Genomic DNA, 14,534 nt, shown 5'->3' on the forward strand with positions numbered 1-14,534 from the left:
TGGGTGTTGCCATGGGTTTGCCGAGCCAAGGCGTTTCCATGGTGGCAGCGCGGTGCTCTGGGTCCTCCCAGAGGTGTGCGGCACCCTGGGATGCCACCGCTGCCGCTGCCACCTCACCCCGGCCCCTGTGCCCCCCTCCCCAGCTCTCCCCCGCTCCCACCCCCAGGCAGCCAGAGCCCTTTTCCACGTGTTGTGTTTTCTTCACTTCACTTCTTCGGATGAATAATTAATAGAGGCTTTTTTGGTCCTCCGGGCCCTTCCGCTGGCCCCCTCCCCCTTCCTGGCGGGGTTCTGGCAGGGGCTTGGGCTCCCAGTGCCACCAGTATGGATGGGGAATGGCAATGGGGCACAGCCCTGCCGTGGGCATCACAGAACCGGGTCTCCCACAGTGCTGAGTGACACCAGGGGCCCTGCCCATCATCATCCTCCTTGTCCCCCTCCATGGCCTGGGGCAGCATCCACATGGCCAAAGGGACCCTGAGGACAAATGGGGTGGCTCTCCTCCCACACTGATCTCCTCCCAAAACTCTGGGGAGCCAGGAGACCCCCCCAGGACTCAGCACAGGGCACCTGAGAGTCACCAGGCCCACTGGGGACATGGGAACATGACATTTGGCACAGCACCACCCTGGCCACGCTCACCACGCCACAGAGATAGCTCCTGGCAGGAGCAGCTCGGGCCGGCTCAGCAAGCCCAGCCACGGTTTGGGAACCTCCTGGTTTCATTCACAAGCTCCTCAAGGCTGCCAAAGCTCCAGGTGATGCACGACGCCGGCACTGCCGGGGCAGAGGCTGCTGGGCTGGGGATGGTGGCCCCACGTGGGAGCTGGGGGTGCACTGCGTGTGCCCAGTGAACTGAGTGTGCCCAGCGAGCTGTGTGTGCCCCCTGAGCTGTGTGCCCAGTGAACTGTGTGCCCACTGAGCTGAGTGTGCCCAGCGAGCTGAGTGTGCCCCCTGAGCTGAGTGTGCCCCCTGAGCTGTGTGCCCAGTTAACTGAGTCTGCCCAGTGAACTGCATGTGCCCCCTGAGCTGAGTGTGCCCAGCGAGCTGTGTGTGCCCCCTGAGCTGAGTGTGCCCCCTGAGCTGTGTGCCCAGTGAACTGAGTGTGCCCAGCGAGCTGTGTGTGCCCCCTGAGCTGAGTGTGCCCCCTGAGCTGTGTGTGCCCAGTGAGCTGAGTGTGCCCAGTGAGCTGAGTGTGCCCAGTGAGCTGCATGTGCCCCGTGAGCTGAGTGTGCCCGCTGAGCTGAGTGTGCCCAGTGAACTTCATATGACTGCTGAGCTGAGTGCCCAGTGACCTGAGTGTGCCCAGTAAGCTGCATGTGCCCACTGAGCTGAGTGTGCCCTCTGAGCTGTGCATGCCCCCTGAGCTGTGCATGCCCCCTGAGCTGAGTGTGCCCACTGAGCTGCATGTGCCCGCTGGGCTGCGCGTCCCCGCTGAGCTGCGTGTGCCCGCGCCAGTGCAAGCGTGCCCGTGCGTGCCCACGTGTGCCAGGGTGCCGATCACCTGGCACTGGGCTCTGCCGGGCAGTGCTGCACAGCAGTTGCTAAGGGATCCCACGGGCAGTGGGAGCTGGCACTCAGCTCAATCCCCACACCCAGGGGAGCCCCCCCAGCCCCCGGGGCTCCCCCTGGGAACCTCCACCCCAGGAGCCCTCGGGGTGTGGGAAGAACAAGGGCCTGCCCATGTGGGTGGGCACTTGGCCAAGTGCTGGCTCCCGAGGGCAGGCGGCAGAGCCTGGCACTGTGTCTGTGTTCCTTGGTAGCCAGGCTGTCCTGGTACATGGGCACACTCCCACCCACCCACTCCTGTGCCTCCAGGCTGGCCAAACCCCTCTGTGAGCACATGTGACCCCCATGGCACTGGCAGCAGCACCGGGAGGACCCTCTGGGGCCCTGAGCCCGCACCCACGGCTCCCACGGACCCACAGGGGCTGCTGCCCCACAGCCCAGAGCTCCCACCCACAGCGACCCCAATCCCGCCGGCTCCCGGCCCTGCTGCCCCCAGCCATGGGTGTGCCAAGGAGATCCCAGTGGTACCCGACCCCACAGGGACAGGCAGGGGTGCACCCAGGTGTGGGAGCACCCTCGGGGGTCCCAGTGAGACCCCGATGGCAGCAGGACCCTACACAGGTAACACCCCCCGCTCATGGGGGTCCTGGCGCGACCCCGGCGCCACCTTCTCCTCCCGGGACCCGGCCCCGGTGTCTCCACCCGCGGGGACCCGCAGCCCCGAGCCTGGTGCCGGTGCCGAGCCGGTGCCGGGGCGGGCCCGGGGTGGCGGCGGGAGCGCGCGCGGGGGCGCGGCGGCGGCGGGCGCGCGCGGGGCGGAGCTGGGCGCCGGGGCCGCGGGGCGCGGGCGGCTCGGGCTCGGTTCTCCCTCCCTCCATTCCCCGGGATCGCGGCGGGCTCGGGCGGCGGCAGGATGGCGGCTGGGCTCCTGCCCCTGCTCCCGCTGCTGCTGCTGCTACCGGGCCGGGGGCCGCCGGGGGCCCTGGGCAACCGGCACGCCGTGCACTGGAACAGCTCCAACCCGCAGTGAGTGCGGGCGGGGGCGCCGGGACCCGCACCGGGAGGCGGGGTGGGGGTGGGGGGTGGTGGAGGGGGTGGGGGGGTGTCCCCGGGGCCGTGCGGGGTGGGGGGCGCCGCCGGGAAGGACGCGGCGGCGACACGGCGGGGATCGCGCTGAAGGATGCGCTGGGGGCGGCGGGCGACACCGGGACTGCGGGACCCCCGGTGCCGGTCTCCTCGCGGCGCCCTCGTGCGGGCGGGGCCGCTGCTCCGCGGCTGCCGGTGCCCCCGGTGCCTCTCGCCCTGCTCGTGAAGTCGGGGATCGCTGCGGCGGCAGGGGGGCAGCCGCCCGGCCGGTTCGTGTCCCCGTGGCCGCGCTGCCGGGCGGGGCTCGGCGGCTCCCGGTGCGGGCGCGACGGGGTCGTGGGCACCGGGGGAGGAGCCCCCCCCCGCCCCCTCCGCCAGCGCTGACCCACCGGGGACAGCGGGGAGGGTCTGGCCCCCCCAGGCATCCATCTCCCGGTGCGCCGGGGCGGGCAGGGGTCCCGCTCCCCCCGCCAGTCGCGCCCCCCGCATGTCTGGGTGCGGGAGCGGCACCGGCGGCGCGGCGGAGGCGGGGGGGCCCGACAGGTGCCTGCCGCCCCCCATCGTCTTTGCCCGGCGGCAGTGGCACCCCCAGGACGGCTCCGGGGCTGCGGGGACAGCGGGGGGCGAGAGCGGAGGGTGGAAGCGGCCACCGGGAGCGGAGCAGTCGGGGGTCGGTGGCCTTGGCAGCCCAGCCCCTCCCTCACACCCTGAGCCGGGGCTGCCCCTGCCCTCGCCGGCGCGCCCACAGCTGGGAGCCGATGTGGATGGGGACGGTGTGGGCTGGACCCTCTCGGGAAATGGGGGCTGCGCGCCTGTGGTGCGTCCGTGGAGCCCTCCACGGGGATCTGCGCCTGCTGCCATCGCCCACCTCTCCGTCCCTCGCTGGTGCGAGTGCCCAGGGGTGTGGCGGGGACACGCATCCAGCCAGAGCATCCTCTGGCGCCCGTCGGTGCAGGGGCTCTGCTGGGCTCTCCCCCCATCGCACACCCCTTTGTGCAGGGTGGGAGCAGCCCCGGCAGCCCCCTCCCCTGCCATTGAGATTGTGTCGCCAGGCGGAAGCTCGGGCCCCATAAATCGTGCGTGTGTGCGACGTGCCGAGGCGCAGCACAATGCCGAGGTGCCTCCACACTCACATCCCCCCGCACCCCCCTGCTCTGCCCGGACCCCCTGCACCCCAACATCATCCCCACACCCTGGCATCGCCACAACGCTGGCAGCTGTGCCACCCTCACCCTTGTCTCTCCGTGGCTCCCCTAACCCATCTCCACCGTGACCTGCCGCTGCCCTGGCACCTCTCGGGGGACAGGGCGGAGGGGCTGGCAGTGCCCGGGCCGTGCCAAGGCGGGGGTGTCGCAGCCAGATGCCCGCACCCCCTGCGCAGGCGTGTCTGGCGCGGCCGCCGGCGTCCGGCTCAGGGCATGGGCGGCGCGGTGGGGGCGGCTGCGGCAGAGCCGTGTCCCAGGGACTCCGGAGCTGATATTTATTGTTAGGCAGTGCGGCAGCTCGGACGCAATTATAGCCGCACGGCAAAGTGTCTGGATTAGATAAATTATGGGGGGAATTAGGCTCCCTGGGCCGCAGCCTGCAAATCCCAGCAACCCTGCTGCAAGTGGAGCCATAAACAAGCCCAGCGTGGCCCTGCGGGGCTCTCTGGGGAGGAGGGGGTTGCTGGCTGTGGCCACTCCTTGGCCACAAATTTATTGTGGCTCCTGCCATGCTACCCTGGGTACCCCTGTTGGTGCCCTCAGTGGGATGACAGGATGAGGGGCAGCCCAGGGAGCAGCCCGACAGTGCCTTGGGAAGCAGGGGGTTGGTGGCAGCTCAGCCCCTTTGGCCATACAAGGAATGGTTGGGGGTGCCAGGAGGCCAGGAAGGGTCCCCAAGCAGGCAGAGCACCCCTCATGCCATGGGTTTGGGGTGTGTTGGCAAAGCCCAGGGGAGGTGTGGGGGTGGGATCCTCAAATCCTGCTCCTGCTCGGCCTGGTTGTTGGTCCAGCTGTGCATTCCATCCGTCTGTCCCATCACCTCCCCTGGTGGCAGCCAGCAAGCCCTGGGGGTGTGGGATGACCCTTGACTCATCCCTGCCCTCCACTCCCCAGTCCTGCCAGGAACAGGCCTGGTGGCATGGGACAAAGGTGCAGGACAGCCATGTCCACCCAGCAGCAGCTTTTGTGGGGCCTGTGGCCCTGGGGTGACCCATTGGGCAGGGTCAGGGGTCTCTGAAGTGTCCCCAGACAAGCTGGGCCCTGGCATGCTGGAGGCTCTGTCCCTGCTGCGTGTCCCAGATGCCAAGATGGGGACAGCAATTCATGGACAGACATGGCCAGTGCTCCCAACACTGCTGCACCCCAAGGATCACCCCAAAGCAGGTTGGGGTGTACCACACTGTGCCACTGACTGACTTGGGACCTGAGGATGCTCGTGCTGAGGGCACTGGGTGCCATGGAGGGGGCAGAGCAGGGGCTGTGGTGACACAGGGGTACACACAGGGTGCCTGGCTGTGGTGTGGGGGTCAGGGCCCACCTGTGTGCAGGGAGGTTGTGGCACCTTGTGCAGGCACACAGCTCGTGCAGCTCCCCCCAGCACTGGCTCTGCCACCACGCTCACCTCTTCAAGGTGGCTTTTATCTGGCCCAGGCTGTGTTGCAGGCAACAGGGCTGGAGTGGGCTCTGGAGAGGGTTGGAGTGGGCCCTGGAGAGGGCTGGAGTGAGCTCTGGAAAGCCTCAGTGCAGAGCTGGGGAGTGTCTCACACAGGAGAGGAGCCACGTCCCTGCAGAGCAGGTCTGGAGGGGCCCAGGCTCCTCTGCAGCAGCCAAACCCCAACACCAGGGCAGTGCCTGCCCAGATCCCCCCACTCATCCACGGGCTCCCACAGGGCTCAGGAGGAGTCACCCACAGCAGGAGGGACCCACGGGTTTGGGGGCATCCAGCAGGAGGTGCTGGGCAGCTCCGTGCCCAAGCAGGGGCAGCTCCGTGCCCAAGCAGGGGCAGTTCCGTGCCCAAGCAGGGGCAGCTCCGTGCCCACCTGTGGAGCTGAATTTAGGGACAGTGCCCACAACACCCCCCTAGGCTGCCTGGGGGGCTCGGGAAGCCCCCACCCCATACTCTGCCTTCCAGGCTGGGCACCCAGAAGGCCCAAGCACGCAGCAGGAGCGGTGCCCATGGGCAGAGCGAGCCGTGCCCCGTGAGTCACGGCGCGGGGCGGCTCCGAGCCCCGGCAGCACCGGCGGCGTTCCCGTGGGAGAAGCGGCCGCGGTGCCGGGGTGCAACAGGGCCGGGGCCACCTGCTCCTGCCCGGGCTGGTAATTGAGTCACCGGTTGCAGATTGATGGTTTAATTAAAACCCAATTAGAAACCTCATTGATCTTGTTAGCAACACGGGAAGGTGCCGGCTTTAGCCGGGATTACAGGGATTGTATGGCCGTCGATAGCGGCGGGGGGCACCTGTAGGGTGCTCCTGGAGTCCCGGCGAGCTTGGGGACGGTTCTCCCTGTCCCGCCGGGTGCCGCCCGCTCCCTCCACGTGCGGATCAGCCCTCGCCTCCCCCCCCGCTCGGAGCCCCGATTCCCCACGCAGGGAGGTGGCCCCGGGGACACCGTGTGCCGGTAGCGCCCGCGCCTTGCGGCTGCGCCAGGCGAGGCCGGGGGGGCTGTGCTGTGGCTCGGTGCCACCCGTGTGCGTGGGCTGCGTCGCAGGCGCTGTCTGCCGAGCCAGCGCGCGTGTGCGTGGCCGTCTGGGCGCCGTGACTGTGCAGCGCTGCCTGCGTGGGGAGGGCTGCGCTGAGCCCCCCGGCTCCCCCGCCGTGGGTGCGGGAGGATGGACGGGTGGTCTGTCTGTCTGTCCGTCCTTCCGTCCGGTGGGACGGACCGGCCACAGCGGTCGATGCGCCTTTGCCTCTCGCTGTGGTGCGGGGTGACGGGAAGGGGACTCGTAAATCAATGGCACTTTTTTGTTCCCCGGGTGATGGATGGGCCCCGGATGCGCCAAAAGGACGAAGCTACTGGAGCCGAACAAAGAGCCTGGCTGTGCTGGGGGCTGTCCAGTGCTGGGGGGCACCACATCGAGGACACACCACACTGCCCTGCTCCTCACTGCTGGCACCGCCAGTGAGGGGTGCTGAGCCCGGCTCTGGCCCCGCTGCCCTCCAGGCCCCTCCAGCACCATGGGAATGAGCGTCTGTAGGGTGAGGGTCCCGACGGGGGTCCGGTCCCGCCGTGCCACTGCTGCCAGGGCGTGCTGCAGTGCACCAGGCGCCCTCCGGCAGTGTGGGAGCCAGCGTGCGGCACGCAGCCCGGATTTATGGCAGCAGATGGGAGCGGAGCGGAGCGCCCGCCCGGCTCACCGGTGGCTGCGGCGTGCCAGGTAGCCAAGGTGCCACCAGGGTGCCACCAGCGTCCCTCCGGTGCGGGGCCGGTGGGCACCGAGCCCGGGGCCGGTGCTGCCAGGGGACATCCATCTGCCCAGCATGACAGGCTGCTGGAAGGTACCACCGCCTCGCCAAGCCCTGCTCTACAAACGCAGTCGTGCAGAAGTGATGCTGCCCGCTCTCCTCCCGCACTTAACCCTTCGGGCACTGCCAGAGCCCACCGGCCCCACCGGCCATGCCGTGGCTGCCAGGGTCTGGCGTGTGGAGGGTCCATCCCAGCCCGGGGGATGGTGCTTCCTGATAGCTGCGGAGCTGGACGGGACCAGGCAGCCCGTGCCTGCTCTAGGATGGGTGCTGGTGAGAAAAGAGGCAGAGTCCCTCTCTCAGAGTGTCTCTTCCTGCCCTTCCATCCCAAACCAAGGCCCACGGGCTCTCTGGGTGGTGCTGTCAGCAGATCTTGGAGCATTTAGGCCGTTGCACTGAGGGATTTGGGGGTATCTAGAGTTGCTGCTCTGCAGTGACTGTGTAGGAGCCAAGCGTGGCAGGGACACGGTGTTGTGACCAAAGCTGCTGCTGGGGTCACCTGGATGTGCCTCGGGCTGTGGTGGCCCTGTGGCTCTCCCCATGTGGGGCCATTCCCCATCCCCTCCCAGCTTTTGGTGCTGCCTGTGGGCTTCTGGCAATGCCCATGGGAGTCACTACCGTGGGGCCCTTGCCCCACCAGCTGGGGCTCCTGCACGCTGCCATGGGTGCTGCTGTCCCCCGGCCCAGGGGAGGCTTCGGTGCCTCGTTAGTGAGGCTGTTTATCAGCAGCCACGCTTCTTAACGAGCTGTGGCTTAACGAGCCCCAGCCTGGGGTCCCAGGGGACTGTGCCTCAGCACTGGGTGCCCCAGGGGAACGGAGGGGTTACCTCTCCCCAGCACCCCGTGACAGAGTGTCACTTCTGGCACTTCTCCTAGTCCCTCTGTCCCATGGCACAGCTGTGGGGAGCCCCAGCTGCGGGTGCCCGCCCCGGTGTGGGGCAGCTGCTCTTGGGGTACGCCGGCGTCCCAGCTCTGCGTCCCGCGTGGAGTTAATTGCAATTTTCTCCTTGGGGCCATTTCTTTAATAACAAGCCTTTTTCTCCCCCCGCCCCCCTTCCCACCACATCAAAGGGGGAAGATGAAAGGTCCCGGCGCCCGCTCAGCAAGGGTGGCTGCCTCAGCACCTTCCCGGCGGAGCGGTTGCCGGCGGGTGCCGGGATGGGCTGCGGAATAGCGGCTGCGCAGCGAGGGAGGGGCCGCGTGGGGCTGCGCTCCTGTCCCACGAGTGATGAGTTCTGCCATCAGCTTCCCCCCGCGTTGCCCCCCGGTACCGGAGGCGGCGTTTCTTGTCCCCCCGCTTTGCCTCCCGGCACCGCGTCCCGCTACGGTTCTGTCTCCGAGCTCGGCTCCGGTGCCGCGGGCGCTGGCGGAGTGCCGGGGCTCCTCAAACAGCGCCGGGGGCGATGGTGCAGGGTGGGGCGTCTGCAGGCGCAGCCCTGCCCGCTGCCTGCCCAGCCCTGCCGGAGAGACCCGGGGAGCCGCTGGGCTCCGGGAGGGGCGGCGAACCCCCCACCCACGGCCAAGGGAACCCCGAGTGATGCTTTGGGGGCGCACGGTGTGGGGTTTGCCCTGAGAGCTGGGGAAAGGGCCGTGATGCGGAGCGATGCGCCCAGAGCTGGAGCTCCACTGGGGAGCTCCACGGCCACGCGTGCCGGGATGCCGCTGTCCGTGTCCTGCGGGATGCGGGGCCGGTCAGGGTCCGGTGCCGAGCCAGCGGCGGGTGGTAATTAATTGGCAGGAGCAGCGGGTCAGCGCGGCGGCGAGGATTACCGCGGCCGGGATTTCCGTCGGGCGCGGATTAGGAGCCAGCGGAGCCTCTCCTGAGTGGATCTGAGGGGATTGCTGCTCCTAATCAATGTAAATAAGGCTCCCCCAGGGCCACCCTTTACGGCATTAACGAACTAACGGGATTAGCCGGAGCAGGGTGAGAAATCCTGGCTCCGAGCTGCGGCGCGTGCCAGGGCCGCGGTGGGCGGCAGCGGTGGGTCGGCTCCAGGCTGCTGGAAATAGGGAATGCCGGGGAATTCCAAGGAATTCCGGGGTCTTCCGCACACCCACGGGCTGTCCCGTGGAGAACCTGATGCCTGTGGGACCCGGATGCCCTTCTGGGTCTGTGTGTGCATCATCTCCCCTTTGAGGCTCCGTGCTCTTGCCCATCCCACCTGTACGTGTGGTTTGACACCTGTCCCCAGCAGCGCCTGTCCCCACCCCCAGGCCCACCCGTGCCCTCCAGTACGGGGATTCTGCTCCACTGGTGAAGTTCAGGCTGTGCAGGGGCCCCACCGTGTCAGGGGCTCCACACAGGGCTTGAACAGGGGGTACCACTGCTCCCACAGTTCACTGCAAACTCACCCAACCTCTGGCTCCCCTTGGAGAACCCTGTCTGGGGATGTGCAGGGCCTCCCCAAGCCTGACCTCCCATCCTTCTCTCCCTTGCAGCCTGCGGCGGGAGGGCTACACGGTGCAGGTGAACGTCAACGACTACCTGGACATCTACTGCCCTCACTACAACGCCTCGGTGCCCGAGCACCGGCTGGAGCAGTACGTGCTCTACATGGTGAACGCGGAGGGCTACCGCACCTGCAACACCAGCCAGGGCTTCAAGCGCTGGGAGTGCAACCGGCCCCACGCGCCCCACAGCCCCATCAAGTTCTCGGAGAAGTTCCAGCGCTACAGCGCCTTCTCGCTGGGCTACGAGTTCCGTGCGGGGCAGGAGTACTACTACATCTGTGAGTTACTACGGGTGTGAGTTACTATGGGTGTGAGTGCTGCTACGTGTGTGAGCGCTGCTACATGTGTGAGTACTGCTACATCTGTGAGTTACTACGGGTGTGAGTGCTGCTACATGTGTGTGTACTGCTACATGTGGGAGTTACTACACATGTGAGTACTGCTACATCTGTGAGTGTTACTACCGGTGTGAGTTATTACGTGTGTGAGCGCTGCTACATGTGTGAGTACTGCTACATCTGTGAGTTACTACGGGTGTGAGTTACTACGGGTGTGAGTGCTGCTACATGTGTGAGTGCTGCTACGTGTGTGAGTGCTGCTACATGTGTGTGAGTTACTACATGTGTGAGTACTGCTACATCTGTGAGTGTTACTACGGGTGTGAGTTACTACATGTGTGAGCGCTGCTACGTGTGTGAGTGCTGCTACACGTGTGAGTGCTACTACATCTGTGAGTTACTACGGGTGTGAGTGCTGCTACACGTGTGAGTGCTACTACATCTGTGAGTTACTACGGGTGTGAGTGCTGCTACATGTGTGTGTACTGCTACATGTGGGAGTTACTACACATGTGAGTACTGCTACATCTGTGAGTGTTACTACAGGTGTGAGTTATTACATGTGTGAGCGCTGCTACATGTGTGAGTACTGCTACAGATGTGTTACTATGTGTGTGAGTTACTACGGGTGTGAGTTACTACATGTGTGAGTGCTGCTACATGTGTGTGAGTTACTACATGTGTGAGTACTACTACATCTGTGAGTGTTACTACGGGTGTGAGTTACTACATGTGTGAGCGCTGCTACATCTGTGAGTGTTACTACGGGTGTGAGTTACTACGTGTGTGAGCGCTGCTACATGTGTGTGAGTTAGTATGTGTGTGAGTACTGCTACATCTGTGAGTGTTACTACAGGTGTGAGTTACTATGGGTATGAGTTGCTACATGTGTGAGTGCTGCTACATGTGTGAGTACTGCTACATATGTGAGTGTTACTACATGTGTGAGCGCTACTACACGTGTGAATGCTGCTACATGTATGAGGAGTACTACATGTGTGAGTGCTGCTACGTGTGAGTGCTGCTACATGTGTGAGTACTGCTACATATGTGAGTGTTACTACGTGTGTGAGCGCTACTACACGTGTGAATGCTGCTACATGTGTGAGTGCTACTACATATGTACGTGGGGTGCCAAGGTGGGACCCCCACACAGCCCCCAAACCGCAGGTCCCACCCCAGCTGGGTCCCCTCAGGTCCTCCCACCCCAGCTGGGTCTGTCTGCGTCCCCCTTGGCTGATTCCCCTGCACCCCAAAACTGGGCAGCTCTTTCCCCTCTAAGAGTGGGAACCTGGAGCTCAGGGAGGGGGTGAAGGAGCAAAGGGACAGGGGGATGGATTGTTTACATGATGCAGGGAACAGATAGGGGTGTGGGGAAAGATGGGGGTGCCAGTGCTTGATGGGGTGCTGGGGGATGATGATGGAGGATGCAGGATGCTGCTGCAGGATCAGGGTTCAGGGGCTGCTGCTGCAGGAATTGCAGTGCTGGTGCCTGATGCTGGTGCTGGGCTGGGATGCTGGAGCTGATGGTGAGGCCTGGGGTGCTGGTGCAGGGCATTGCTGCAGGATTTGGGGTGCTGGTGCAGGGCATTGCTGCAGGATTTGGGGTGCTGGTGCAGGATATGGGGTCCTGCTGCAGGGCATTGCTGCAGGATTTGGGGTGCTGCTGCGGGGCATTGCTGCAGGATTTGGGGTGCTGGTGCAGGGCATTGGTGCAGGATTTGGGGTGCTGGTGTGGGGCATTGGTGCAGGATTTGGGGTGCTGGTGCAGGGCATTGCTGCAGGATTTGGGGTGCTGGTGCAGGGCATTGCTGCAGGATTTGGGGTGCTGCTGCAGGGCATTGCTGCAGGATTTGGGGTGCTGGTGCATTTCCCCAGCCCAGAGCACACCCCTGGGCAGTACCAGCCCCCTCTCTGTCCACACCCACCCAGCCCCGGGGTGCCTGGGGTTGGCATTCCTGCCACGGAGCCCCTCTCAGCCCGCTCTTGCCTTGCAGCCACGCCGACACACAACCACCGCCGGGCCTGCCTGAAGATGAAGGTGTTTGTCTGCTGCGCCTCCAGTAAGTACCCCCGTGCCCGTCCCGGGGGCGGCGGGGCTGGCCCCTGGGTGCCCCGTCCGTCCTTAGGCGGTGGCTGCATGCGGGGGCTGCGGTGCGGGGCGGGCAGCGTGACCCCCGTCCCCTCTCTCCCTCCACAGCGTCGCACTCCGGGGAGAAGCTGGCGCCCACCCTGCCCCAGTTCACCCTGCGGCCCGAGGTGAAGATCGAGGACCTGGGTGAGTGAGGCACAGCCCCCGGGCCCGCAGCGCCGTGTCCCCCCCCCGCTCCCCGCCGCCGCCCCTGGGGCAGCCCCGGCCACGGGGTGGGGGTTCAGGGCCTCCCTGCTGCCCTCCTCATCCTCTCCTTCCCCTCCACAGAAAACTTCAACCCGGAGATGCCGAAGCTGGAGAAGAGCATCAGCGGCACCAGCCCCAAGCGGGAACATTTGCCCCTGGCCGTGGCCGCCGCGCTCTTCCTCATGACGCTCTTGGCCTCGTAGCTCCCGGCGCCCGCGGGGGCCCGGGCCAGCGCCGCTCTGCCGAGCGCGGCCCCCTCGATCCGCTGCCCCTCGTAAGAGCCAGCGGGGAAGCACGGCGAGACCAGCAGCCCTGCCCGGAGAGAGGCAGGGATCGCGGCACGCACCGATCCGGCCGGACCGGCACCTCCGCAGGGATGCGGCTCCTCCCGGGCAGCGCGGGGTCCTGCCCGCAGCCTCCCCGTGGCTGCTCCGTGCCTGGGGGGCAGCGCCGAGCCCGATGAGAGCAGGGACCCCCGGGCCGGGCAGTCTGTACATACCCATATAGATCTATACATACTGTACAGAGAGCGACTACAGAGATATTATATCTATACTGTACCATAGGCAGCGGCGCCGGCCCCGGGCTGGCTTGTACATAGTCGAACGTGTTGGATTTTCCTCGTCTTCCGTGAAGACCCGACCTATGCAAACGCACAGACACTTTTTGGGGAAAAACAAAACAAAACAAACAAAAAAAAAACATTCTCGATCTTTTTTTCAAGTGCTTTGGCTGGTGATTTTCATATTCTGCTCTTAGTCTATAAAAAAAATTAATAAAAGGATAAAAAAAGGGATCCCTGTCACGGTGGCGTGCAGCACTTCCAGCCCTCGGAGGGGTCCCAGGGGGGCTCCGGCTCGGACAGGCGTTCAGGAGAGGGCTGACCTCCACCGTGCCACCCGCCTTGCCAGGCACACCAGGCTCGGTACCGCTGGCCGGGGCATGCAGGGCACTTCCCACCGCTGGCCCTGCTCCCCATCGACCCCCAGCGCCGGCAGGGACGCGGTGCTTCCCACAGGAATGTGGCGAGGACAGCAGGAGCATCTGAAGGTAAGGGCAGCGCGGGGGGCCCGTGGCACGCAGGCCTGGGGGTGCTGGGGTGGCGTTTGGGAGCGGGAGATCCTTCCCTGCCATCCTCAGCAGCTGCGAGGAGCGAGCAGACACGGGGTGCTGGCAACGCCATGGGAACTGCGGCATCGCCCCTGCGGCGCGTCTGGCTGTGCCGGGCATGCCGGCTCCTGCCTGTTCCGGGGGGATCTGGCACACGCGGGCGGCTCCTGAGGGCTGGGGGACGCCCTCAGCTCCCCCCCAGCACCTCCAGCCAAGGGGATGTGGGGGCTGGATTGTGCCTGAGGTTGGGATCGCATCTAAGGGGGGTGTTGCTGGGGTACGCAGAGCCCCACAGCCCCCACAGACACAGTGGGGCACTCGTGGGCTCCTGAGCCTGCACTCTGAGGGGCTGGGGGGCCCCGTGCCCCCAGGGAGGGAGCAGCAACTCCCGCAGGGATGAGGGGCTGCGAGGGCCCCGCTCCCGTGTGGATTCATTCCTGGGGAAGGGGGTCCTCCCAGCTCCAGAGAGCAGGGCAGCCTCTCTCCCCCACCCAGCAGGCGCTGCTGGGCGGTGGTTGGGTGTCCCGCCGGCCCGGGCTTGTCCGGGTGCGGGAAGAGCCGACGAACCCGTCAGACGGGTCCTGGCAGCTCTCCCAGCAGGCGCCGGGTTCGCCACGTCCCCCCCGCGCCCCGGCAGGCCTGGCCCGGACGGGGCTGAGCTCCCTGCCATGGATCCCCTGCCGGGGTCCCCGGGTGCCACCCGCAGCTCCCTGCTGGCCCAGGGCAGGGTGGGCACGGCGTGGGTGGGGGAGCACGGCTGCCACTGCCAGGGGCCGTATCCAGCCAGGGGCTGATTGCCAGGGCTGGCCAGAGCACCTGTGCCAGTGTGGTGCCATGCTGGTGGCACGTGGCACAGTGAGCCTGGCACAGCTTGGGTGGCCAGTGCCCTGCGGGGGTGTGAGAGCCGGAGTCACTGCCCTGGCACAGAGAGCTCTGCCTGCAGGATCTCTCCTGCCACTTGCCTCGACCCTGGCACCGCTTCTTGGGCATGCATGGCACCACCCATGGCTCGGTGGGCACCTGGCTCAGGTGTGCCCCACGCTCCAGGGCTGAGCACAGGGGGACAGCCCAGACCCACAAGGAGTCTTCTGGGTGCTGGTAGAGGGAAATCCCAGGCCCAGCTGCCCCAAGTCAAGTTGGGGGCCATTGTTGGGACCCTAGTGCTGAGGTTTGGGTGCCCCTTGGGTACTTTGGGGTTTCACAGCCTGGGCAGCAGATCCAGGCAGGGGAATGCGTGCCAGGTGTGGCACAC

At 66.1% G+C, this 14,534-nt stretch overlaps 1 protein-coding gene across 2 annotated transcripts; it reads left to right on the plus strand.

The window, feature by feature from the left end:
- Positions 1-2,308: 2,308 nt before the first annotated feature.
- On the plus strand, positions 2,309-12,968 carry EFNA3 (ephrin A3). Of its 2 annotated transcripts, XM_077191972.1 has the most exons (5): positions 2,354-2,535; positions 9,485-9,774; positions 11,832-11,897; positions 12,035-12,112; positions 12,254-12,968. In XM_077191972.1, exons 1-5 carry the CDS (start codon positions 2,423-2,425, stop codon positions 12,373-12,375), a joined length of 669 nt encoding a protein of 222 aa, XP_077048087.1. In that variant the 5' UTR covers positions 2,354-2,422; the 3' UTR covers positions 12,376-12,968. The 2 variants fall into 2 exon arrangements, with proteins under 2 accessions (XP_077048086.1, XP_077048087.1); XM_077191971.1 differs by lacking the exon at positions 12,035-12,112 and having other exon boundaries at positions 2,309-2,535.
- Positions 12,969-14,534: the final 1,566 nt, after the last annotated feature.

Source organism: Agelaius phoeniceus, chromosome 31 (assembly GCF_051311805.1).
Source record: "Agelaius phoeniceus isolate bAgePho1 chromosome 31, bAgePho1.hap1, whole genome shotgun sequence".
NCBI lineage: Eukaryota > Metazoa > Chordata > Aves > Passeriformes > Icteridae > Agelaius > Agelaius phoeniceus.